At 40.3% G+C, this 24,710-nt stretch overlaps 1 protein-coding gene across 9 annotated transcripts in view; it reads left to right on the forward strand.

The window, feature by feature from the left end:
- The window catches only part of ERC2 (ELKS/RAB6-interacting/CAST family member 2), a 1,114,913-nt gene that overhangs the window by 764,401 nt on the left and 325,802 nt on the right, over positions 1 to 24,710 (forward strand). For all 9 annotated transcript variants that reach the window (XM_038740432.1, XM_038740438.1, XM_038740433.1 and 6 more), the window contains one exon: positions 24,008 to 24,155. In XM_038740432.1, the coding sequence (XP_038596360.1) occupies positions 24,008 to 24,155 (148 nt within the window). The remainder of the gene's footprint in view (positions 1 to 24,007; positions 24,156 to 24,710) is intronic.

The following is a 24,710-nucleotide window of genomic DNA, read 5'->3' on the forward strand; positions in this document are numbered from 1 at the left end:
AACCTGATCATTAACTCTCTCATGTTGTACTCTCCCATGTTCTTAGTACAGTGCTCTGCACACAGTAAGCACTCAGTAAATAGGGTTGATTGATTGATTAATTAATAGATGTATCTAACCCAGTATGTAGAATGGTGCTTGGCACGTGGTAAGCACTTAAATTCTATAACAATAATAATCAATCAATCAATCAATCAATCGTATTTATTGAGCACTTACTGTGTGCAGAGCACTGTACTAAGCACTTGGGAAGTACAAGTTGGCAATGTATAGAGACAGTCCCTACCCAACAGTGGGCTCACAGTCTGAAAGGGGGAGACAGAGAACAAAACCGAACATACTAACAAAATAAAATAAATAGAATAGATATGTACAAGTAAAATAAATAAATAAATAGAGTAATAGATATGTACAAACATATGTACATATATACAGGTGCTGTGGGGAAGGGAAGGAGGTAAGATGGGGGAGATGGAGAGGGGTCGAGGGGGAGAGGAAGGAAGGGGCTCAGTCTGGGAAGCCCTCCTGGAGGAGGTGAGCTCTCAGTAGGGCCCTGAAGGGAGAAAGAGAGCTAGCTTGGTGGATGGGCAGAGGGAGGGCATTCCAGGCCCGGGGGATGACATGGGCCGGGGGTCGATGGCGGGACAGGCGAGAACGAGGCACGGTGAGGAGATTAGCAGCAGAGGAGTGGAGGGTGCAGGGTGGGCTGTAGAAGGAGAGAAGGGAGGTGAGGTAGGAGGGGGCAAGGTGATGGAGAGCCTTGAAGCCGAGGGTGAGGAGTTTCTGCCTGATGCGCAGATTGATTGGTAGCCACTGGAGATAATAATAATGATAATAATAAGTACTAGTAGTAGTAGTAGTAGTAATTGTAGTTTTCTGGGGCTGCAAGATTCAATCACCTGACACTTGAGGGTAAACTGCAGACTGGGAGCTCTGTTTAGGCTCCAATGTAGACTGCATCCATGAGGTGGCCGATCTGATAGTGGATAATCCATGTATTAGGTCCAAATCACTGATAGAAAGCCTGGACAGAAACAAGTTTTATGCTCTGGCTGCCCCATATTTGGGTCCCACATGTCCTGCTCAGGGAATAGTCGATACAATAACCAGTATTCATGAAACTTTTGATACCTAAATGTTATAGTAATGGGAAAGAATAGTAAAAGGTTAAGAAAAAATCTTGCATCACAGGGACAATAAAATAATAAAAACTGTACACATTTTAGAGTTAAAACCTTTCATATGTCAAGAAAATATAGCATATGAATCTTTTAGTTAATGTATGCCATATATTCCCCCCCACCAACAGTAAGAATAGATCACACAGATTCTGAAGTTAAAAATCTTATCACTTTAAAAACACAGAGGATGATTGGCCAGGTCTAACAGCTGTGGTTCAATCCAGATAAATTGTACCTCTCGTCCTGTATACTTTGCAACTCGATCAAGATTTGAATGAGAGCATGGTCCTTAGAGGAACTGGTTTCTAATCCTGACTACAAAAAGTATCTTATGTGTGACCTTGGATAAGTCACTTAAATTTTCTGAACTTCCATTTGTTCATCAGTAAAAAATGGAAATTAAATCCTACTCCCTCCTACTTAGATTGTGAGCCCCATGGGACAGGGACTCTGTCCAACCTGATTATATTGTATCTACCCCAATCCTTAGTACAGTGCATGGCACATAATAAGCACTTAGCAAGCATTTTTATTAATGCTATTATTATTATTATTATCTTTATTATCAGTTCCTGATAAGACAGTGGTAGCGGGGAACCAGCATAGCCATAGGAGAAGCTTCTCCTATGGCTGCTTCATGAGAAGCAGTGTGGCTTAGTGGAAAGAGCATGGGCTTGGGAGCCAAAGGAAGTGTGTTCTAATCCCGGCTCTGCCACTTGTCTGCTGTGTGACTTTGGGTAAGCCACTTAACTTCTCTGTGCTTCAGTTACCTCATCTGTAAAATGGGGATTAAGACTGTGAGCCCCCTGTGGGTCAACCTGATTACCCTGTATCTACCCCAGTGCTTAGAACACTGCTTGGCACAAACTAAGTGCTTAACAAATACCATAATTATTAGTATTATTATTATTCTCCCCAGATGCTTTTTCAGAGCTCTGCCATTTCAAACAAACCCTGTGTGTGCTCAGACACACCACACCTACATGAATGCATGCACACATAACATTCATTCATTCAATCGTATTTATTGAGTGCTTACTGTGTTCAGAGTACACACACACACACACACACTCACCCCCCCCCCCCCACACACACACACACACCCCACCCTGGGCCAGAGGCCATCCTCTACTGGCGAACTGTCCTCATGTGAATGTCTGAGTTACGGAAGATGAACAGGGGAGTGACTTTAATGTGTGAGGAGGATTCAAGTAAATAAATGGGATTTAATGAGCATTTACTGTGTGCAGAGCACTGTATTAAGGGCTTGGGAAAGTATAATACAATAGAGTTACTAGACACAATCACTCCCCACCAGGAATTAACATACAGGCTAGAGGGACTGGTAGGTTGGAGAGATGACTCCTATGACAGGCAAGATCCTCTACACTATAAACTTGTGGGCAGGGAATGTGTCTGTTTATTATTATATTGTGCGCTCCCAAGTGCCTAGTACAGTGCTCTGCACATAGTAAGTGCTCAATGAACAAGATTGAGTGAATGAATACCAACTCTCATATTGTTATTGTAATCTCCAAGGGCCTAGTACAGTGCTTTGCACACAGTATGTGTTCACGAGTGATGATTAATTGATTGATTTGATTGCTTGATCATACATAGTTGGATGTAATGATGGTAGGCAATCTGTTCATGTTATGTTGCCAATTTGTACTTCCCAAGCGCTTAGTACAGTGCTCTGCACACAGTAAGCGCTCAATAAATACGATTGATGATGTTCATTATAATATTAATGATAATAATGATATTGGTATTTGTTCAGTGCTTACTATGTGCCAGGCACTGTTCCAAGTCCTGGGGAAGATACAAAATAATCGGGTTGGACACAACCCCTACCCCACAGAGGGCTCTTAATCCCTGTTTTACAGATGAGAGTACTGAGGCACAGAGAAGTGAAGTGCCTTGCCCAAGATCTCACAGCAGACAACTGGTAGAGCTGAGATTAGAACCTAGGTCCTTCTGACTTGCAGACCCTTGCTCTATCCACTAGTAGAAGCAGTGTGGTTCAGTGGAAAGAGCACGGGCTTGGGAGTCAGAGGTCATGGGTTCAAATTCTGACTGCCACTTGTCAGCTGTGTGACTTTGGGCCACTCACTTCACTTCTGTGTGCCTCAGTGACCTCATCTGTGAATTGGGGATTAAGACTGTGAGCCCCACGTGGGACAACCTGATCGCCTTGTATCCTCCCCAGCGCTTAGAACAGTGCTTGGCAAATAGTAAGTGCTTAACAAATGCCATCATTATTATTATTATTATTAGTCCCTGCTGCTTCTCTAGCATGTTAGGGGCCCCAGAAAAGTGAATTAGCCCAGGGACACAGGGGACATAATGTGGCCCTGGTCATGATAGATGAATCTTCCAAATTAAGAATCTGTATATTCCTGCTTCAAATTTATTTCAGTGATTTAATTTTTCATCCGAAGGCTAATGGTATAATAGAAAAAGTGTAAATGCCTTAACAGAATAGGGTCCATCCCTCTCCAGGGCAAGAAAACTCAATTTTATTTGGTTATTTGCATTGTCAAATATATGTTCACCTAAGTTCAGAGTGTTTCAGATAATTCTTTCAGTGAACTTGGTGGAAACAAGGAAATGAATCTGTAGATCACTGCAGTGGAGTTTTGATGTGATTTAACTTTGATTGCGAATTTGTGAATTTCTTTACTAGTGTGAATGATGTTCCTGAAATCATATCTTCTCATTCACACTGAGGAAGATAGGAATAATTTAAAACTATACAATGTATTGCAATTCAATCATCCCACACTTAATTCTCTAGGTTGAACAGGAGAATTAGTTCACGTAATGACATTTAAGATGTGGTTGACAACTTCCTTTCACCTGTTGGATATATTTAACTTGTGTAACAAGAAAATGTGCATACTCCAGAGTCCAGATTCAGACTTTTGTTTCAAAATTGTTCTTGGTGCTAGTGATTGTTCCTCCTAGAATGGAAAACATCATTTGCATGAGCCACAAGGCCACCCATACTGTAAATTTGAGATCACTTTCTGTAGCACTGCGTCTTAAGCTGTTTCCCTTACAATTCTTTCCAGATGTGTGGTTGATTTAGGTAATAGAACAATCTTTCTGAAAAGATTTTTTTTCTGCATCTGTAGCTTAATTTAGATTTGACTTTTAGTTCTGGAATCAAATTCTTGCCCTATACACCATAGCCATGAGTTCATTATTTTCCTATCCTTTGATAAGGAAATGCAGTCTCCTATTTTTTACTAAAATAGCCAGTAATATATGCTTTCTACCTTTTGTGGTTATTCATACCACCTACTTCTTTTGTTTTAGTTGCTTAGACGTTTAATGCCTTGGGCATAAGCTTTTTTAAAATTTACGATTTCTGGTCTGTATTTCAGGCCCTGCAACTAATTTATGGTCATCAAATATGCTATTGCAACTGTATCTAATTTAAAGGTTATGATCCATTTACCTCCATAGGTGCTACCCAGAGGTTGACCATTACAAGACGTTTGCCTTTTCTTTTGTGTTAATGTATTGAACAATTTTTGAAATTTCACAATCAACAGTTCTGATAAATTTTGCTCGCTTATTTTGCCTTGGTTCCAGTAAATACTTTGGATCTGGTTAATGTACTCGTAAGGGTCTTTCAGGAAATCATTTTTCCACACAGTTTTTAGGTACAAGGCCTCCTTGGATTTAAATCCCAACATGTACTCTGAGTTTCCTAGAAAAATATTTGTGTGCCTCACGAACAGCAGCTGGTCTCTTGGATTAATTAAAATGATTGAAAGACAAAAGATCAAAAAGGATGGCAGCCTACAATGCTTAGTTTTTCCTGGGAGAGGTGTTGAGACATTGAAATCAGCAAACAGGCATCTCTCCCAGGGAGAATAGGATGCAGTTTGAGGTGTAGTTACTCTGATATTGGCCATGGTTCCTGGAACTTTCTCGCTTCCAGGTTCCTGGCTTGCCTCTGAACCGCTCAGCACCCTGCCCATGATTTAACGGTGTTTCTCCCCAAAGGTACTGGGGCCCTGGGTGAGCCCTGGAACAAATTAAGTACGGGTAGTTGTTTACCCTTTACCTCTTTTCACCTCCCTCTAACCCCTCCCCCCACAAAAAATTTAGCCACCGAGAAACACAGTTTGTGAAATTTTAGGATGGCTCGAAAGTTCGGCTGTATCTTGTCGAACATCGTAACTCCTGCTGCAGTTCTTTTCAGTGACATTTCTGCATGGGTGTTAAGGTTAATATAAAAATATCCCTGGAGTGGAATTCTGTAAACCAAAGGCCCTAAATACATAGCATTTATTCCTGTAACAGTTACACTTTTATGCCTTTAAATGAGAAGCAGCATGTCCTAGTGACAAATCACTTAACTTCTCTATGCCTCAGTCCCCTCATTTCCAAAATGGGGATTCAGTGACTGTTCTCTCTCCTACTTAGAATGTGAGCCCCATGTGGGACATGATTATCTCGAACCTACCCAAGCAATTAGTACAGTGCTTGGAACACAGTAAGTGCTTAAAAATGCCATTATTAGGATTATTATATGTAATTAACTGAATTATGAATGTACTTATGTATGTAACCAGTACGTGGGAAATATAGTCTGGGCCACTAGGGGCCAGACAGAAAATCTAAACTTACAGATAATAGTCTTCAATGACAACTTTTAAATGAGTTAATTAGTACTTTTAGAATGCTATGAAATTCACATTCTTCTAATTGCCATTACTGGGTCAGATCATTAAACCTCTTATTTCAGTGTTCTGTCCCTGACAGTGATGACAGGAAGCTTGGAACCATATGATTGTTGCTCTCCTTGACATCCATCCTCATAGTTAGGAATATTAATCAATCAATCATATTTATTGAGTGCTTAAATACAACATCCCCAACTTTCCATTTGGCACCCATTATGGATTTTTTACTTATGAATTTATACAAATCCTTCTACAACTGTTGATATCTTGGACCTATGCAACTTCCTATCATTATGAATCCTACATACTTCTGTCTGCTTCTTAAAGTTTCGTTTTGTTTGTTTAGAACATACAACTTTCTCAATGTGATGCCACCCATATAGAGAAGCAGTGTGACTTAGTGGAAAGAGCATGGGCTTGGGAGTCAGAGGTCATGGGTTCTAATTCCGACCACCACTTGTCAGCAGTGTGACTTTGGGCAAGTCACTTAACTTCTCGGTGCCTCAGTTACCTCATCTGTAAAATGGGAATTAATACTGTGAGCCTCACGTGGGACAACCTGATAACCTGGTATCTATCCCAGTGCTTAGAACAGTGCTTGGCACATAGTAATTGCTTAACAAATACCATCATTATTATTATATTAAGCTATTTTGAGATTATGAAAACAATTCCACACCCTTCATGATTTTCTAGATTTCAGTCATTTCCCTTTTCAGCATTTATCTTTCTAGATTGAAGATTCCTAATTTTTGCAAACTATAATGATAGGTTTTTTCAACCCCGGAACAACCAGACTGCCCTTTTCTGCACTTTCCTCGCCCCTCATATGATGATGGCATTTATTAAGCACTTACTATGTGCAAAGCACTGTTCTAAGTGCTGGGGAGGAGGTTACAAGGTGATCAGGTTGTCCCCACGGGGGGCTCACAGTCTTAATCCCCATTTTACAGATAACTGAGGCATAGAGAAGTTAAGTGACTTGCCCAAAGTCACACAGCTGACAAGTGGTGGAGCTGGGATTTGAACCCATGGCCTCTGACTCCAAAGCCCGGGCTCTTTCCACTGAGCCACGCTGCTTTTCTATGTCCTTTCTAAAATGTGACAACCAGAATTGCATACATTATTCCATATGCAGATGTACAATGGTTATTTTTGTGGCAAAAGTAAACCTTGTGTTTTGTTTCCTATCCCATTCCCAGTAATACCTGGCATTCGGATAGCCAACTTGTCTGAAGCTGGACATGGAATTAATTATTTAAAAGAAGAATCAGCAATAGCTCCAATATCCCTTTCCCAAATAGCATGGAAGTGCCTTTTGATGGTTATCCTTCTTGACATCCATCCTAATGTTGACATGTCTATGCATTTAGCATGTCTATTTCTTGCCCCCACATCATTAATATATGTGTATATATCTGTAATGTATATAATATTAATAATATTAATTATGGCATTTGTTAAGTACTTACTGTGTGCCAGGGACTGTACTAAGCACTGGGGTAGATATAAGCTAATTGGGTTGGACACAGTCCCTGTCCCACATGGAGCTCACAGTCTCAATCCCCATTTTACAGATGAGGGAACTGAGGCCCAGAGAAGTGAAGTGACTTGCCCAAGGTCACACAGTAGACAAATGGCAGAGTTGGGATTAGAACCCATGATCTTCTGACTCCCAGGTGCTCTATCCACTGTGCCATGCTGCTATATGTCTGTAATTTATTCATTTATTTTTATATATATATATATATATATATATTGATGTCTGTCTCCCTCTCTAGCCTGTGAACTCGTTGTAGACAGACAGTGTGTTTGATGTTATATTTACACACAGTAAGTGCTAAGCAGCATGGCTCAGTGGAAAGAGCCCGGGCTTTGGAGTCAGAGGTCATGGGTTCAAATACCGGCTCCACCAACTGTCAGCTGTGTGACTTTGGGCAAGTCACTTCACTTCTCTGTGCCTCAGTTACCTCATCTGTAAAATGGGGATTAAAATTGTGAGCCCCCCCCGGGGACAACCTGATCACCTTGTAACCTCCCCAGCACTTAGAACTGTGCTTTGCATATAGTAAGCGCTTAACAAATGCCATTATTATTATTATTATTATTATTATTATTATTAATTAATATTCATCTAATATTCTATTATGGACCCCCTCACCTTAGAATTTATTCAAACCTTCCTTGAAAATATTTTTTACCTAAAAAAATCCTTTGATAACAAATTGTTTATGGGTTCCATGTGAAAAGGTGTTTCCTTTTACTGTCTTGAGCCCACCATCTTACACTTCAGTATATTATATCCTGATATTGTGAACTTATGTGAATAATGAGAAATATTCAGTGTGGTATTTGTTAAGTACTATGTGCCAAGCACTAGTCTAAATGCTGGGATAGATACAATATAAGCAGATGAGACATAAACCCTATCCCCATCTGGGACTCCCAATCTAAGAGGGTAGGAGAACGGGTACTTATCCCCATTTGTACAGATGAAGAATCTGAGGCACAGAAATGTTGACTGACTTATCCAAGGCCATACAGCAGACAAGTAGCAGAATTAGAATTTGAACTCAGGTCCTCTAACTTCCAGGCTTTTTATCAGGCCACCGTGCTTCAATGTAAAAAGCACTTCTGCATTCTCCTTGCCCATACACTTTATGATTTTGTAAACTTCAATCATGTCCACTCCCGACCTGTGTCTTTCCAGCTTGCAAAGATCTAGTTGTTTCTGTCTGTCCTGATATGGAGGCTACTCCAAACTCCTAATCACTATTGGTTTCACTGCCTTATTTCCAGAAATCCAAGGTGTGTTGATGCTTTGATAAGAGGTAGGATATTCCTCCCCCACCCCCCAATTTTTATCATTCTTGAAGAGAATCTTATTTTAGATGTCTCTAAATTGTGTTCTTCTAATTTTTTTTTTATTTTTATACATTCTTGGATTTTATTGGCTCAGTTTTTCTCAGAAGCTAAGTACTATCATTCCCTTCGATTTTCCAAGAATTCATGCCAAAGCTATTGAACTGTCTCAATCGAAATTTTCCATTTGTGAATGGGCCTCTGTTTAAGCAAAGCACATGTCCGTGTATGTGGTAGTCCTCTGACCCCTGGAAGCATTCCCTCCTTAAAGTTGCCAAGAGCAAGAATTACAGTGCTCTGCACACAGTAAGCGCTCAATAAATACGATTGATGAAGAATGCAAAGGCGCCCTCTAGTGAGAATTATGCTCCAAATATTTGTCCCCATAAACATTAGATCCAAAACTCCTTAATTTTGTTTTCCTTAAATGTTCAGTGAGATAAATTTTTAAGAATGCTGCATCACACACATGCAGTTATTTAACAGCACTCTGAATAGCTGATTAGTTTTTTTTTCATTAAAATCTGGCAGATGGCAATATGCTCTTATAAACATAAAAATTGATTAGTTTGAACAAAATATTCAAACTGAATTATTCTGAGGAAAGGAGATAATATTTTAGAGGTATTTGTTGCTTTGAGTAGTTTAATAATAAACACTGGGTATCCTCTAAATATTTTGTAATGTAAAGTAAAAAAAATTTCTAAGCAATGTAATATTTTGTCTATAGAAAAAGAGAAAAAGGTTTCATGTGATACAGTGACTGAACTGTAATTTATGCAAGCTACATTTTTATCCTTTTTTTAAAAAAGAAATGGTTATACTGAAAGACAAGCAGGTTGACAGTACGAGGTTACCTATAGTCTTGTTTTCATGAGCTTAGCTGGACTTGGTGCAAAGCTAGGTTCCTCTATAATGTAGGTCTTTATGGTTTTCTTGTTCTCAGGCTTGATAATCCTCCAGTTTGCCTTGTATAGCACAGGCATCTTGGCCAACTGTAAAACGGGCAAAAGAAGTGCTCTCTATTTAGAACTGGAATAACAAGAATGAATGATGATCTTCTAACATTACACACATTACCAGTGTACATTCACTTGTGTGGGTAGCCTCAGTTCTTCCTATTTAGCCTCCTCCTCCCTTCCCACCAAAAAATCTTTGCTTTGAAGTAGGCTTGGCACTGGTTAGATTTTGCACTTGACCCTGACTTTTAAAAGGTCACCTTTTAAAATGTCTTCCCATTTCTCATGCTGCCTGAAATCATGTGTTACCTACTCCTATGTAATCATTTCTTCCAGTACATACCAAATGATAATGAACAGTTATTGAATGAGCTTGGTCTGGAAGGCTGATGTAACTGTCATGCTATGAACAGATATTTCTCTTCACTCAAGATCTGTTCTTTTCCTGAACTTTGTTCAAGACACAGAATTCAACAAATGAAATTAAATGTGCAAACGGAAACTATTTCAAAGGCTTCCCTAATGATTTTCTTTGACACTGAGACACATCAGAACGTTTAAGTTTGCTTAGTCAAAACGGGAGCATTAGTAGAAAGACATTCAGAATGACCTCACTGCTTAAATATTTTGCTGCCTTTATGGAATTTGATGAAGCTAAAATATATCTTCAATGTATATAGACCTTATTATTGACTAGCCCATAAGAATTTTCCCTTCTGTCCCCTGCCTAGGCCTATAGAAGGGGCATGTACATTCACCAGAGATGGTATGTGAATGTTCCCTGCTGGGAATGTCCCCTACTTTCCAATCATCACTCCATGTCTTGGGTAGTTAGGGGAGCTTAGTTAGGGGAGCTTAGTTTAGTCTGGACCTTAGTTGACTCTCCTTAGGTGATTTTCCTGTCAGCTCTGACCAACTAAGAATCACATGAGGGATAAGTGTACTGCCCGAGAACTTGTTTACATCTGGCCAGTGGAGAGGGGATGATATGAAGACTATTCATGTAGGTTCACAAGAATGAAAAGAGCCCATAATCCCATTTTTCTTCACCCAAGTCCCATGAATAGAAGGGTCAGATATTCTTATCCCTACCTCCCTACCTCATTAGGGAAAAAATGAGTCATAGGAAAATTAAATTTCTGTAAGTTCACCTGGTATTATGAAGCAGGCACCTAGAACCTATGACTTCCAACTCCCAATTGAGTTTTTCCATTAAGCTTTTTTTATATGTGTTAGAGAAATTCCAATCATGTCCAATTTGATTATAAAGCTGGAAGTCATTGTGATGGAGAAAACTATTTTTAAGGTCAGTCTTGGGTAGGCAACTGAATGTAACGTGCATAAACAATTATGAGCTGCTTATGTTCTGCATGTGTGGCTTTAGCTTGTTTTTCATTCTGGATGCTGTTAATGGAAAACATTTTAACCTGTAATGCCATCCATACCTATGTCGATTTCAGAGATGCCTTAAACTTTTAGAGTGAGTTTTAAAAATGTAGCTGTGGTTTTAATAAATCAGAGTCTACAGTGCTTGAGTAGTGGATCTTGAAGTAGATTTTTTTCCCAAGGGGTAAAAAAAGGGGCTGTTTTGAATAAAATCTTTCGTCACCACCTATCTCAAGTCACCTCCTACTGAACTTAAGTTTGAAATCTCAGGGTCAGGAGGGAAGGAAAACAGTAATTAAAAGGAAAAAAGGTTGATTGAGCTGCGTTTTTTTTCACAGTATAATTAGACCGTGACTGTGGGCTGAGCACTATACATAATGTAGGCCCTCTACTATATGTCATTAGTCTAAATATTTCTTAATGGAAATTTTTTTCCCTGGTTGTGTCTATAATTGAAAGTGTTACTGAGTATGGTTTAGCTAATGAAAGCAGCAATGGCCCCAGGAAGAAAACATCATTAATGTTTTATTTTACAAAAAAACCCCACAAAACAACAGAAAAAAAGCCCTTTAAATTTATTTGGTATCGAAATTTTACCAGCTCCAACATACTGTTTTTGAAATGAATATGAGGTCCCTGGTTGAGGTTCGGATAGTGACTATTAGACTAACATAGTTGAGGAATAAAGCAGAAGTGTTTACAAAGTTGCCTTTTAAATTGACTGTGATAAGTGGCAATACAATATATTACTGTTAGAGAAGTCTGGGAGACTCTTTGTGAAGGTTAACTGCAAGGCAGAATTCAAAAGAAGATATTTATCTTGTGAGTTGTCCTTCAGCCTCTTCTAATTCTATTGATAACTTTTTCAGGGTGGCTAAAGCCATTTTTTGTGTGTTTTATTAGCTGTATCTTGCATACCTCCTACAAGCTGAATGACAGCTTAGGGTTATTAAATTTGTTCTAAGTAGCTATTTTTATCCATTGTTAACCTTGACTAAATGTATGTTAGTGCAGACCACTTTTTTCTCTATTCTTCCCTATATTTGTAAAATAAATGATTCCCTTTGACATTTGTTTAGGCTGCAATTTGATAAAATACTGTATACAGTATACTTTTTCAGTTTGGCATTCAGCAGGCTTTTATGAATTTATTTCTCCTTGCATTATCTTATCCTTCTTTTTAGTATGCTTGAGCTTCCTCTTCATATGTTAAGTAATATTTTTCAGCCATAGACAGATTGCCTTAGAAACTGTATATTCTTTGCTTGCACTTTTGTGAAGATAATTTTGCAGATTTTCAGCATGCAAATATACCAAGAAAGCTACAGAGTGACTCCTGCTCTCCTGGAATGTTAACCAAAAACAAGGAGAAGAGGAGCAGCTATTGAATTAAATGTGAGAGCTTACTAGAGTTTGTTTTAGGTCAGTGATTTCTTCGGCTGTTTAGTTAACTATATTTTTCCCTATGCATCAGTCCTTCTAGGTGCAATAAATGGGGCTGATACATTTGGCATTTGAAGGATCTATTTGAAATGTGTTTAAAAATAGACATATTCATTTCATTTCCAGTTGATCAAATGTGAACTTCTTCAAGATGTGCATTCATACAAATATTTAAATTTTATGGTCTAGAATTGAGAATTTGGTTATTGAAAATATATCATATATATTTTACTTAGGATTTGTAATGTAAAGAAATTTACTTTTTTTTTTTTTTACAATAGCTGAGAGTCAGCGTGGCCTAGTGGAAAAGGGCATGGGCCTGGGAGTAAGAGGACCTGGGTTCTAATCCTGGCTGTGCCACTTATCTGCTGTGTGACTTTGGGCAACTCAACTTCTCTGTGCCTCAGTTGCCTCATCTTGAAAATGGGAATTAAGACCATGAGTCCTTTGTGGCACATGGACTGTGTCCAGCCCGATTATCTTGCGTCTGTCCCAGCGCTGAGTACTGTGTCTTGCAGATAGTGGGCACTTAATGAATATTCATTCATTCAATCGTATTTATTGAGCACTTACTGTGTGCAGAGCACTGTACTAAGCACTTGCAAAGTACAAACTGGCAACATATAGAGACGGTCCCTATCCCACAACGGGCTCGTAGTCTAGATGGGGGAGATAGACAACAAAACAAAACAAGTAGACAGGTTTCAATACCATAGGCTCCCATAAATAGTCCTTTAAAAAGATTTGTGGCATTGGTAAAATAGTATCCAGGTTTATTACCTAAACATAGTGAAATTTAGGATGGAATAGAAATATTAGCTGGGAAAAAAGTTTGGATTTGAATATTGTATTTGTAGTGTTGGTAGTTTCATTATTTTCTTCTCGTATCGTACAAATATTGTTTTATACATTTGGCATTTTTCATATTTATGACCAGGACATACTAGGTTTCAAAGTAGTAGAACAGGTATGATGTTTGGGAGGAACATATTTCTAGACCAAGACCCAGTATTTTTAATTGAACATGTTTTTAATATAACCCTGGGCATATTACCTTTGCTAGGAGTTCAATGGAAATATTACCCTAGTATTTATATAACAGATTAGTTTGCCAGAAAACCAAAAGCTACTAATAGCAAAAAGGATTACTTTCTGTAAATATAACTGCTAAAGAATGTCTTTGAATGCACTTGTATAATAAATGATTTTAAAATGTATTTTTATTAGCTTCATTTATTAAACAATAATAAGATGCTTGGGCTGCAATAAATGATAACATCTATATGGAATTCTAGTTTGTAGTTTTCCTTTAGTTGACAGAAAAGATAATTAAGGGTTATAAATTGTGCTGGTGCTGTTTCCCAGTGTTCTTATGTTGAGTAGTTTCTATTACTCGGCAGACACTAAGGTGAGCATGGGAAGAAGGGAAAATGTTGATGGCTATTGGTTCTAAGTGACACTAGCACACTGTGGGGAATAACTGTCTTGTGGCCTGTGGAAAATGAATTGAAAGCCTCTATTCAGTTCCAGAGTAGGTGAATGTCCACAACATGACTTTCCACCACTTACATCAAAGCCTGACCTCAGGTCTCTGTTCTGGCAGCCTCAACCGACAGAGAAACAATGGAAGGACTCAGATTCTGTGATCTTCTACCAGCTTCATTTTTTCTGAAAGAGTGAATGGGGAAACTTGGTAGATGAATTGAAGACACACATGTTGATAGCAGCTTTGCCTATTTAGATTATGCATTTACAGAAGAACAGCATTTGAATTCTTTATTTCCTTTCACCCTCTCAGCCCCAAAAGTAGTTTCAGATATTTCTGGGGACAAATGCAAAGAGGTCAAGCTGAGCTAACATAAATGCAGATTGGGAGGGAGGCCATCTGGACTCAAGTGCAGCAGATAAAAGCTCAGGTGTCATAGAATTTGGCAGTACAGCGTGATTCCTCAAAATCAGCATGATACTGTAAGAAAGAGCATGAGCTAGCATGTCAGTCTTCTGTTATTCTCATCATTGATCAAGCTGCTATTAGAGTAATTTGTTCAGGTTTGGTCATCACGTCTGGGTATGGACAGATGGCAGATGTGAAGGCCGTGAAAAAGGCTTACACCAGGCTGTGCATACCGTCATTCATTCATTCAATGGAATTTATTGAGCGCTTACTGTGTGCAGAGCACTGTACTAAGCGCTTGGGGGAGTACAATACAATAATAAACAGACACATGCTGCCCACGTTCTTTCTATCTGGCTTATCACACTACCATCAGCCAGCTACTGTGGCACTGGTGTCAAGCCGCTGTAGTATTCAATCACTGGTATTTATTGAGTGCTCACTGTGTGCAGAGCACTGTACTAAGCCCTGAGTGGACTTAGTCCTGAGCCTCAGTAGCAGTGGGTGCCCACAAGGTATCCTTTCTGACTGCCAATGAGGAAGAGGGCAAGTCAGTACTTTTGCAAATGAGACTGCATGGAAAACACATCACCAAGGGCCATGAACAGTGGGATCAGTGAGGCCAGTGGGATCAGTGAGAGAGAGAGTGAGTGAGCACTGGCCTTCATGTCCATCATCTTAGACCTCCACCTCTGCCACTGGCCTGCCTTGACGCCTCGGACAAGTCACTTGCTCATTTTGAGCCTTAGTTTTCTATCTAGAGAATGGGGATATGATACCTGCTCTTAGATTGTGAATATGAAAGCAGCATTCCCTGGTGGAATGAGCATGGGCCTGGGAATCTGACAATCTGCATTCTAATCCTGGCTCTGCCACTAGTCTGCTGTGTGACCTTGGACAAGTCACTTAACTTCTCTGCGCTTCAGTTTCCACATCTGTAAATTTGGGATTAAATCTTACTCTCTGCCTATTTAGACTGTGTGTCCCAAGTGAGACAGAGACTATGTCCATCCTGATTAACTTGTAAGTACCCCAGGGCATATTACAGTGCTTGGCAGAAAGTAAGGGCTTAAAAAATACCATCATGATTGTTACAATCATCGTAATAACAGTCCCTCTTAGATCTGATTATAATCCATCCGCCCGAGTGTTTGACAGTATTTGGCAGCTGTTGTGTGACTTTGTGCAGGTTACTTAACCCCTCTGTTTCCTCATCTGTAATGAGTAATGAAATACTTGTCCTCCTTCCCTCAGACTGTGAGCCCTTTGTGGGAACAGGGATTGGGTCTTATCTGATTATTTTATATCTTGCCCAGTGCCTGGCAGTGTTCGGCGAACAGCAAGCATTTAATAAATACCATTATTATTAGAGTAAATCATTTAACAGTATGACTAACCACATTTTTTAAAAAAAAAAAACATGGGAAACCTCGAGAAAGCCCAAAGAAGAACAATGAAAATCGACTAGTGGGTGGAAAATTCATCCTAAGGAAAAAGGTTAAAGTTACCAATCTGATTTTTCCTAGAGAAGAGAAACCTGATGTTGCGACTTTAATAATCATCTTCAAGTATATTAGTGGGTTGTTGGTTTTTGTTGTTTTTTTTGTTTGTTTTTGTTTTGTTTTGTTTCTTCTGTGGTGGATGGTGATCAGTTCCTCTTTATATCCCCAGAAGTGAAGGAAGTGGGTTAAATTGCATTGGGAGAGAATTCTATTACTCATAAGGATTCTTCAGTGGTTGCCTGTCAACTGACAAATCAAGCAAAAACTTCTCACTCTTGGCTTTAAGGCTCTCCATCACCTCACCCCCTCCTACCTCACCTCCCTTCTCTACTCCTACAGCCCACCCCGCACCCTCCGCTCCTCTGCCACTAACCTCCTCACTGCGCCTCGTTCTCGCCTGTCCGGTGGTTGACCCCCGGCCCACGTCCTCCCCCTGACCTGGAATGCCCTCCCTCCGCACATCCTCCAAGCTAGCTCTCTTCCTCCCTTCAAAGCCCTACTGAGAGCTCACCTCCTCCAGGAGGCCTTCCCAGATTGAGCCCCCTCCTTCCTCTCCCCCTCCCTATCCCCCCCACCCTACCTCCTTCCCCTCCCCACAGCACTTGTATATATTTGTACAGATTTATTACTCAATTTATTTTCCTTGTACATATTTACTATTCTATTGATTTTGCTAATGCTGTGCATGTAGCTATAATTATATTTATTCTGTTGATTTTGACACCTGTCTACATGTTTTGTTGTCTGTCTCCCCCTTCTAGACTGTGAGCCCATTGTTGGGTAGGGACCATCTCTATACGTTCCTGACTTGTACTTCCCAAGCACTTAGTACAGTGCTCTGAACACCATAAAGCGTTCAATAAATATGATTGAATGAATGAATAAAGAAGGCTTCATGGCTGAAAGTCGATTACAACATTGGAAACTTGTTAGTGAAGAAGGGGGTGGAATCTCTTTTCTTAAGAGATGACAATAACCATATGTCCCTGAGGTAAAGGGGCTCACCTGTCTGGAGGCATGTGAAAGTGGGCTAATAGAACCCCCCACGTCTCTTCCAGCTCCATGATTTTATCATTCTAGGATGCTATGCCCTTGAAAAAAACTCTGATATTAAAATAATAGCTTAAAGAAGGAAAAAATACAATTGTTTATTTAAAATAATCCATGTTTCAGAGCATGCCAAACAGATTATATAGATTGTATTTCCTCGATTCCTTTAGAACTATTGCCCTCTAAATATTTATATTTGCCTTTTGCTACTGTCAAGACCCATTGTAGTATAAAATACTTGAGGGATGTCTTAGTGAAAAGGAACTTGAGACCACAAGTTTATTGATTAAAATATGTGTGTGTGTGTGTGTGTGTGTGTGTGTGTGTGTGTGTGTGTTATAATTCCCAGATTTTGCCCAGATTTAGGGAAGCAGGACCAGGAACTGCTCCATCCTCCTTTCCCTCCTACCTCTTTCTCCTCCGCACACCTGTATGTGCATGAACACACACACACACACACACACACACGCACGCACACACACACACACACACTCTCAGCCAATCAATGGTATTTATTGAGTGTTTGCTGTATGTAGAGGGCTGTACTAAGTACAAGGGGAAGTACTATATAATAGAGTTGGTAGATGTGATCCCTGCCCACAAGGAGCTTACAGTCTGCAGGGGAAACAGACATTCAAATAAATTACAGATAGGGAAAATAACAGAGCATAAGGCTATGAAGTGCTGTGGGGGTGGGTTGAGAATCAAAGTGCTTAAGGGACACACAGTTAAGAGCATAGTCAACAGTGAGGGGAGGGTGGATAGAGCAAATGAGCATTCAGTCAGGGAAGGCCACCTGGAGGAGATGTGATTTTAGAAGCATTTTAGAAGTGGGGAGAGTGATAGACTGTTGGATATGAAGGGGTAGGGAGTTCCAGACCAGAGGGAGGATGTGGGCAAGGGGTCATTGGTTGGATAGATGAGATAGAGGTACAAAGTGTAGGTTGGGATTAGAGGAGTGGAGTGGGAAGATTGGGTTGTAATAAGAGATCAGTGAGGGAAAGTAGGAGAGAGCAAGCTGATTAAGTGCCTCAAAGCCATTTGAGATGGAGGTGGATGGGCAACTATTGGAGGCTTCTGAGGAATGAGGAGTTATGAACAGAACATTTTTTCAGAAAAATGATCTGGGCAGCAGAGTGAAGTATAGACTGGAGAGGGGAGAGACAGGAGGTAGGTAGGTCAGCTAGGAGGAAATAGTAATGATAGGATATAAATAATAATAATAATAATGATAGCATTTATTAAGTGCTTACTATGTGCAAAGCACTGTTCTAAGCGCTGGGGGGTTACAAGGTGATCAGGTTGTCCCATGGGGGGCTCACAGTCTTCATCCCCATTTTACAGATGTGGGAACTGAGGCCCAGAGAAGTTAAGTGACTTGCCCAAAGTCACACAGCTGACAGTTGGTGGAGCCGGGATTTGAACCCACGACCTCTGACTCCAAAGCCCGGGCTCTTTCCACTGAGCCACGCTGCTTCTCTAGCAGCTTCCAAATACAGTTTGGATGGAACAGTTTGGATGGAGAGAATAGAGCTAACTTGGAAATGTTACCAAGGTAGAACCAACAGGATTTCATGACAGATTCTATGTGCAAGGTTGAATGAGAGAGATGAGTAGAGGTAATGCCAAGATTATGGGCTTGCGAGACAGGGAGGATACTGGTGTTGGGGAAGACAGGGGAAAGACGGGGTTTGGGTGGGAATATGAAGAATTCTGTTTTGGACATGTATAGTTTTAGGTGCCAGTGGGTCATCCAAGTAGAATTGTCCTGAAGGTATGAGAGAGAAGTGAGGGCTAGAAAGGTAGATCAATCAATCATATTTATTGAGTGCTCATTTATTGAGGTAGATTTGGGAATCCTCTGCATAAAGATGATAGTTGAAGTTGTGGGAGCAAATGAGTTCTCCAAGGGAGTGGGAGTAAATGGAGAACAGAAGGGGACCCAGTTGGAGGGTGGAAGGTAGAGGAGGAGCCTATGAAAGCCTGAGAAGGAGCAGTCAGAGATAGGAAGAAAACCAGGTAAAGACAGTTTCAGTGAAGCCAAAGATCGATGTTTCCAGGACTAGGGAACATCTTTGGCATGTAGAAGTCAGTTCAGCTGTCGAGGAGGATTAGTTGGTAGTCAAGACCACTGGATTTGACAAGAAGGAGGCCATTAGTGAAGGTCCTAACAGACTTTCAAAGATATCTTTCTACCACCCACACAATAACAGCAAGTCACCCAACCCCTCCACACACAAATTCAGCAAGATACCAGAGCAGCTCCCCTAAAAATGCAAAGATCAATCAAACAATTGTATTTATTGAGGACTTACTTTTTAATGGTATTTGTTAAGCACTTACTATGTACCGGGCACATACTAAGTGTTGGGGTAGATACACGCTGTGTGAATAGTACCAAATGATGGCCTTGGGAAAGTGGAACAAAGTAAGAATGCATATCCCTGCCCTCAGGGAGTTTATAATCCAGTTGGGGAGAAAGATGGTTAAATAAATTACAGCTAAGTGAGTAATAGAGTTTATAGTATGTATATACCAGTGCCATGGATATTATGAGAATATAAGTTTTAGGTGGCGTAGAGGGGATAAGATGATAGTTGGGGATCTATAAAGTAGGGAGCTAGCAATTAAGTAGGGAAGGCACCCTAGAGGAAATATCATCTCAGAAGGGCTTTGAAGATAGGGCGAGACAATTTCTGGATATGGAGGAAGAGTGAGTTCCAGGCAGGTGATAAAGTAGAAGCAAGAGTTTAGCAGTGGGAGAAAGGAGAACAAGACAGCGTAAGTAATTTAACTTGAGAGAAATGAAGATTGTGAGCTGGAGTGTAATGGGGGAAAGAAATGAGTAAATTAAAGGGTGAAAACTAATTGAATGTTTCAAAGGTGCTGCTCATGAGTTTCTGCTTGATGCAGAGAGGGATGGGCAGTGCTTGGAGATTTTTGAGGAGTGAAGAGATATGGACAGAACATTTTTTCAGAAAAATCATTTGGGCAGCAGAGGGAAGAATAGACTGGAGAGAGGAAATCTAGGAGATATATGGAGATATGAAAAGGGCCTAAACTACTATAACAACACCATTTGGTTACAGACTGAATATGATGACTGAAAGAGAAGAAGCAGTCAATAATAATGCCAAGCTTGCACACTTAGGAGAAGGGGAGGTTGGTGGTGGTGTTAACTGTGATGGGAAAGTTTGGCAGGGGTGGGGATTTGAGGGGGAAGATGAGGCTTGCAGTTTTGGACATACTTAACGAGGTGCTAGTGGGACATCCACGTAGAGATATTTTGAAGGGAGGAGGAAATGCAAGAAAGCAGAGAAGGTGAGTGGTCAAGGCTAGAGGGGTGAATCAGGGAGTCAGCCATACAGAGCTGTGAGAGCAGATGTACTCCCCAAATGGAGTTACTGTAAATTGAGAATAGACATCCACAGTTTAGGAGTGGGGGACAGATGAAGAGCTGGCCAAAGGGGAAACAAATGATCACAAGAACCAGAAGAGAACTGTGTCAAGGGTCAAAAGTGATTCCAGGAGAAGCTAGTGGTCCACAGTGTCAAAGGCAGTTTAGAGTTTGAGGAGGACCTATTCCCCACACACTCTCAGGGACACAGTCATCCCATGTCAGTGACCCACTTGCCTTATCCACACTCTGTCACTGCCAGGAGGCCCTCATTCAATCAATGAAAGCTACTGAACTTATTTTAAGAGCACTGGACTCAGCACTTGGGAGTGTACATTGTTGGTAGGTATGAGTCCTGCTCCCATCCCAATCAAACTTTTTTACACTCCTCCCACACAGTGAATCACTGTCTCAAAGGAAATTGTGATATTTGTAAAGGGCTTACTATGTGTCAAGCACTGCAGTAGGTGCTGGGGAAGATACAAAATAATCAGGTCCCAAATGAGGATCACAGTCTAATAAGGAGGGGGTTTCTTCCGCAACTGCTCACCTCACCTGGGCTTTTAGAAATACTACTTATTGGCAGAAATACTCAAGCTAGGGTAGAGCAGTCTTGGAGGTAGAGATGGTATGAAGTTTGCAACAGGACTCTTTTGAGTTCCGGACACATGCTGCCCTGCAGCATGTCTGATGACATGATCTCACTGACTTCTGAATTGTGCTGATACCTTCCCTGCGCTCTGGCTGCGTCCAGGACTGGTCTGAGGCCTTTTTGTCAGTAGGCAATGCTTCTTTAGGATTAGCACTGGCAGAAAGCCAAGCTTGTGCCGAGTGTTCTACAGGGATTGTGGTGGTGTCACGTTAGTAGGCAGTGCTACTTTGCATACTCTGTGCCAGTTTGGCATCCTTGGGCAATGTGACACAGTCCAGAAACACTAGGGATCACATTGCCCACGAGTGCAAGTCATCTGTAACCAGTTCCTTTTTGTGTCCACAGAACAAGAGGAAATGGTTTTAAATTCCTGTGGAAAGTCTGTCAAATGTCTAAAGTCAGGAAGGTTAAAGTTCCTCTGAGCACTGAACAACCACAAAAAGACCCACAACTTTCTATTAGCTTTAGAGTGAAATGAAAACAATATTAAGAACAAATCTTCTTTAGCAGGCCAGGGGCAGGAACATATAAATGGAAATGTCTCTCTAATACAGCAAAGCCATCCCAGTGCCTGTTTAGAAAGTCCCCGGGGGTGTACTCTCTCAAGCGCTTAGTACAGTGCCCTGAACACAGTAAGCGTTCAATAGATACGATAGATTGATTCAGCACCTACCCAATTATCAGGGGACTAAATGCAGTCCAATGACCAACGTGATTCTTCAACATCCCACGAGGTAGCTGGAAATTATGGACAGGTTTGACAATACTGCTTCATGACCTGGGGCCTGGAAAAGTTAGCCCTTTCACCATTTCTGACCCCAATTGTAGTAGCGACAGCATCATCCATTTTCCAGTTCCACCTTGAGAGCTCACTATGCTTTTAGCACAGCACCTTAAATTGAGATTCCAGATCAGGGCCACAAGAGAAAAGCCTTGATCCTGAACTAGAATCTGGATACAGTTGCCAATACCCCACCTCACATCTAACAAACCATACACCAAAGCTTCTGAATTATACAACACTTGTTGGCCAGGCAAGCCAGGATTTAGTGCAATAGGGTGGTGTTTTAGTACCTAATTTTCATGTATATATTCATGTTACAACTTTCTTTGTTTTGACCTGCTTATTGGATTGTGAACTCCTTTAGAACAAGTATCATTTCTGTTCTTTAACATGCAACCGAAGTGTTAATTCAGTTCTATATACCTACCTGGTTGATGCTCAATAAATGCTCATTGATTGACTGACTCTGGGCCTGGAAGTTGTCATGTGTATCCCAAAGGACAAAACACACACCCTGAGAGTTATTTACTTCTCAGGAAAAGTCTGATTTTCTGTATATGCATGGCACTGTGCACTACATACAAGCTTGTCACATTGAATATGCGAAAACTTTTGTAATATGAAACTAGGCTGTTAAATACATATCTTTAAGTCTACACAGTGTGGATGTGTGAGTCATGCTATGAAAATACTAAAAGTCATATTCCCTGGCTTTTAAAATTTCAAAGTACACTTTTGGTAATTTGAAACTATAGGTTAGCTTGTGTATTTTTTTTGCGGGGGGGGGGGGGGGCGGATAAATTGTCCATAAAAGAACTGTAATCTCTTCTGTACAGACCTATTTATCCCAGTACTACAGTTTTATAAATATGCATTGAATATGAGAGGCAAACATGAGTATTGTCTCAAGATGTTATCCAGAAAGAGTACAGTCCCTCTGAAGGTTGATATTAATGGAGCTGCTGATAGTCTGATTGGGGCTGCTTTCCCTCCTGCAATAGGAGAACTTTTTGGACATTCTCTTTTGCTTATATTATAGCACAAGCCTGAGACAATGTAAAGAGACTCACAGGCGGGTCTGTAGCCAAGATGAGTAAGCACAATTTCTTGCCATAAAAAAGGGGGAAACTTCTGGATGTAAAAAATCATCAACTACCAGAATAATTTGTATGAATCTGTCCTAGTGACAAGGAATATTGGAAGGCCAAAACATATTTATTTGCCTTCTACATATATATTCACACTAGTATATGGATCACTTTTAATTCCTTCACCCTTGGAGTAAAATATGAACAATATGAGGTTAGTCCTTCAAGCAGAGAGCCAAAGATGGAAGTTGTCTCAGGGGATATGCAGCATTCTACCATTTTGAAGGCTTAACTGAACTGAGGGAGTAATAGCATGGAGTAAAAGCCTTCATCAACAGAAAGAAGGAATTCATTAAATTCATGGAGGAGAGCCATGTCCTCACTAGGGCCAGACCAAATTCCAGATTAAAAATGGTCATGGATATTGCTGTGAGAAGAGTTTGGAGAAATGAGAGGAGGACTACATTTTTCAGTACTTTGCTGAAAATTTGAAGATCAGAGATAACACAGGATTTATATACCATTATGGTAAAAATAAAAATAAAAAGTGTCAAAAAAAGGTGGAGAATTCCAAAGTGAAAGAGATGGAAAAAAGGGAAAAACAAATCTTTGAAAATGTCACATATATGCAGGAAGTAATGATAGCAGAGGTACTAATTACAATCATTTTAATTCTAACAGGAGATCATCTACAAAAATAAAATAAAATACTCAAAATTTGAAACATTGCCCAGCCACTTTTGTTTGTCTGACATGTTCAGCACCCTAGTTAGCCAAAGCAGGTGATTTGAAATCTAGATCCAGATCCTGATTCCTCACCACATATCTCTTCCATATGCATTCCCAGCTTTGAAGTCAATGGGAGCTTGCATTTTAAAGAGACATTTAGCAACTATTGCCTAGCCCCAAGACTTAAGGATAAAATTCCCTCCAAGTTCAAGAGTCAGGGAAACATTTGTTTTGTGAATCTTTCCATAATTGTATCACACCTGAGGTATACTCTAGGGGCATTCTTCAACTTCACATGCTACTTTATTAAATGCCAACACCTTTTCATCTTCTATTCTGACAGCGAGAAAAAAAAATAATGGAAATCTTTATTTTATCAGACAGGAAGCACTGCTTGCTGCGATCAGTGAAAAAGATGCAAATATTGCCTTGCTTGAACTGTCGGCCTCAAAGAAGAAGAAGACTCAAGAAGAAGTAATGGCCCTTAAACGAGAAAAAGACAGATTAGTACATCAGTTAAAGCAGCAGGTGGGACATTCATGTGCATGTGTATATATGGCTAAGTTTGTTGCCCTTTCATTTTCACTGTTTCAGGCTCACCTCATTTTTTTAAGTGCTCATTACCCAATCCTGAGCAGCTCAACCAAGGTAGGATCACAAAGATTCAAATGGTTGCAATAGCAGAATTTTCTAGCCTTTTTATATTTCTGTGCATGTTGGCTTAGCTCCCGATGAATGTGGCCAGTGCTTTTTTCTGTTTTCCCTCTTTCATGGTAGCATCATCTCCTCAATTGTTGGTTTTCAACTGTCTGTGGACCCCACATGGCCCGTAACTAAATTTCAGTGATCCACTGAAAGTGATCCACCTTTTTGGGCCTCCTTTTTTTTCTTTTTTTTTTATACCTTTTCCACCAAAATATGTGACCTCCAGCAAATGGTTCTTTACCTTGGGAGTATTTCCAGCCCCGCCAGAATTTTCTTATTCAGCTACCCACAAATGGTGACTGTCCTGAGCTCTTCTACTTAAAATCCCCACTTCTCATTTGCTCCTACCCGTGTTCTCTTCCTAATTGTCTGACCACC

This window comes from Tachyglossus aculeatus, chromosome X1 (assembly GCF_015852505.1).
Source record: "Tachyglossus aculeatus isolate mTacAcu1 chromosome X1, mTacAcu1.pri, whole genome shotgun sequence".
NCBI lineage: Eukaryota > Metazoa > Chordata > Mammalia > Monotremata > Tachyglossidae > Tachyglossus > Tachyglossus aculeatus.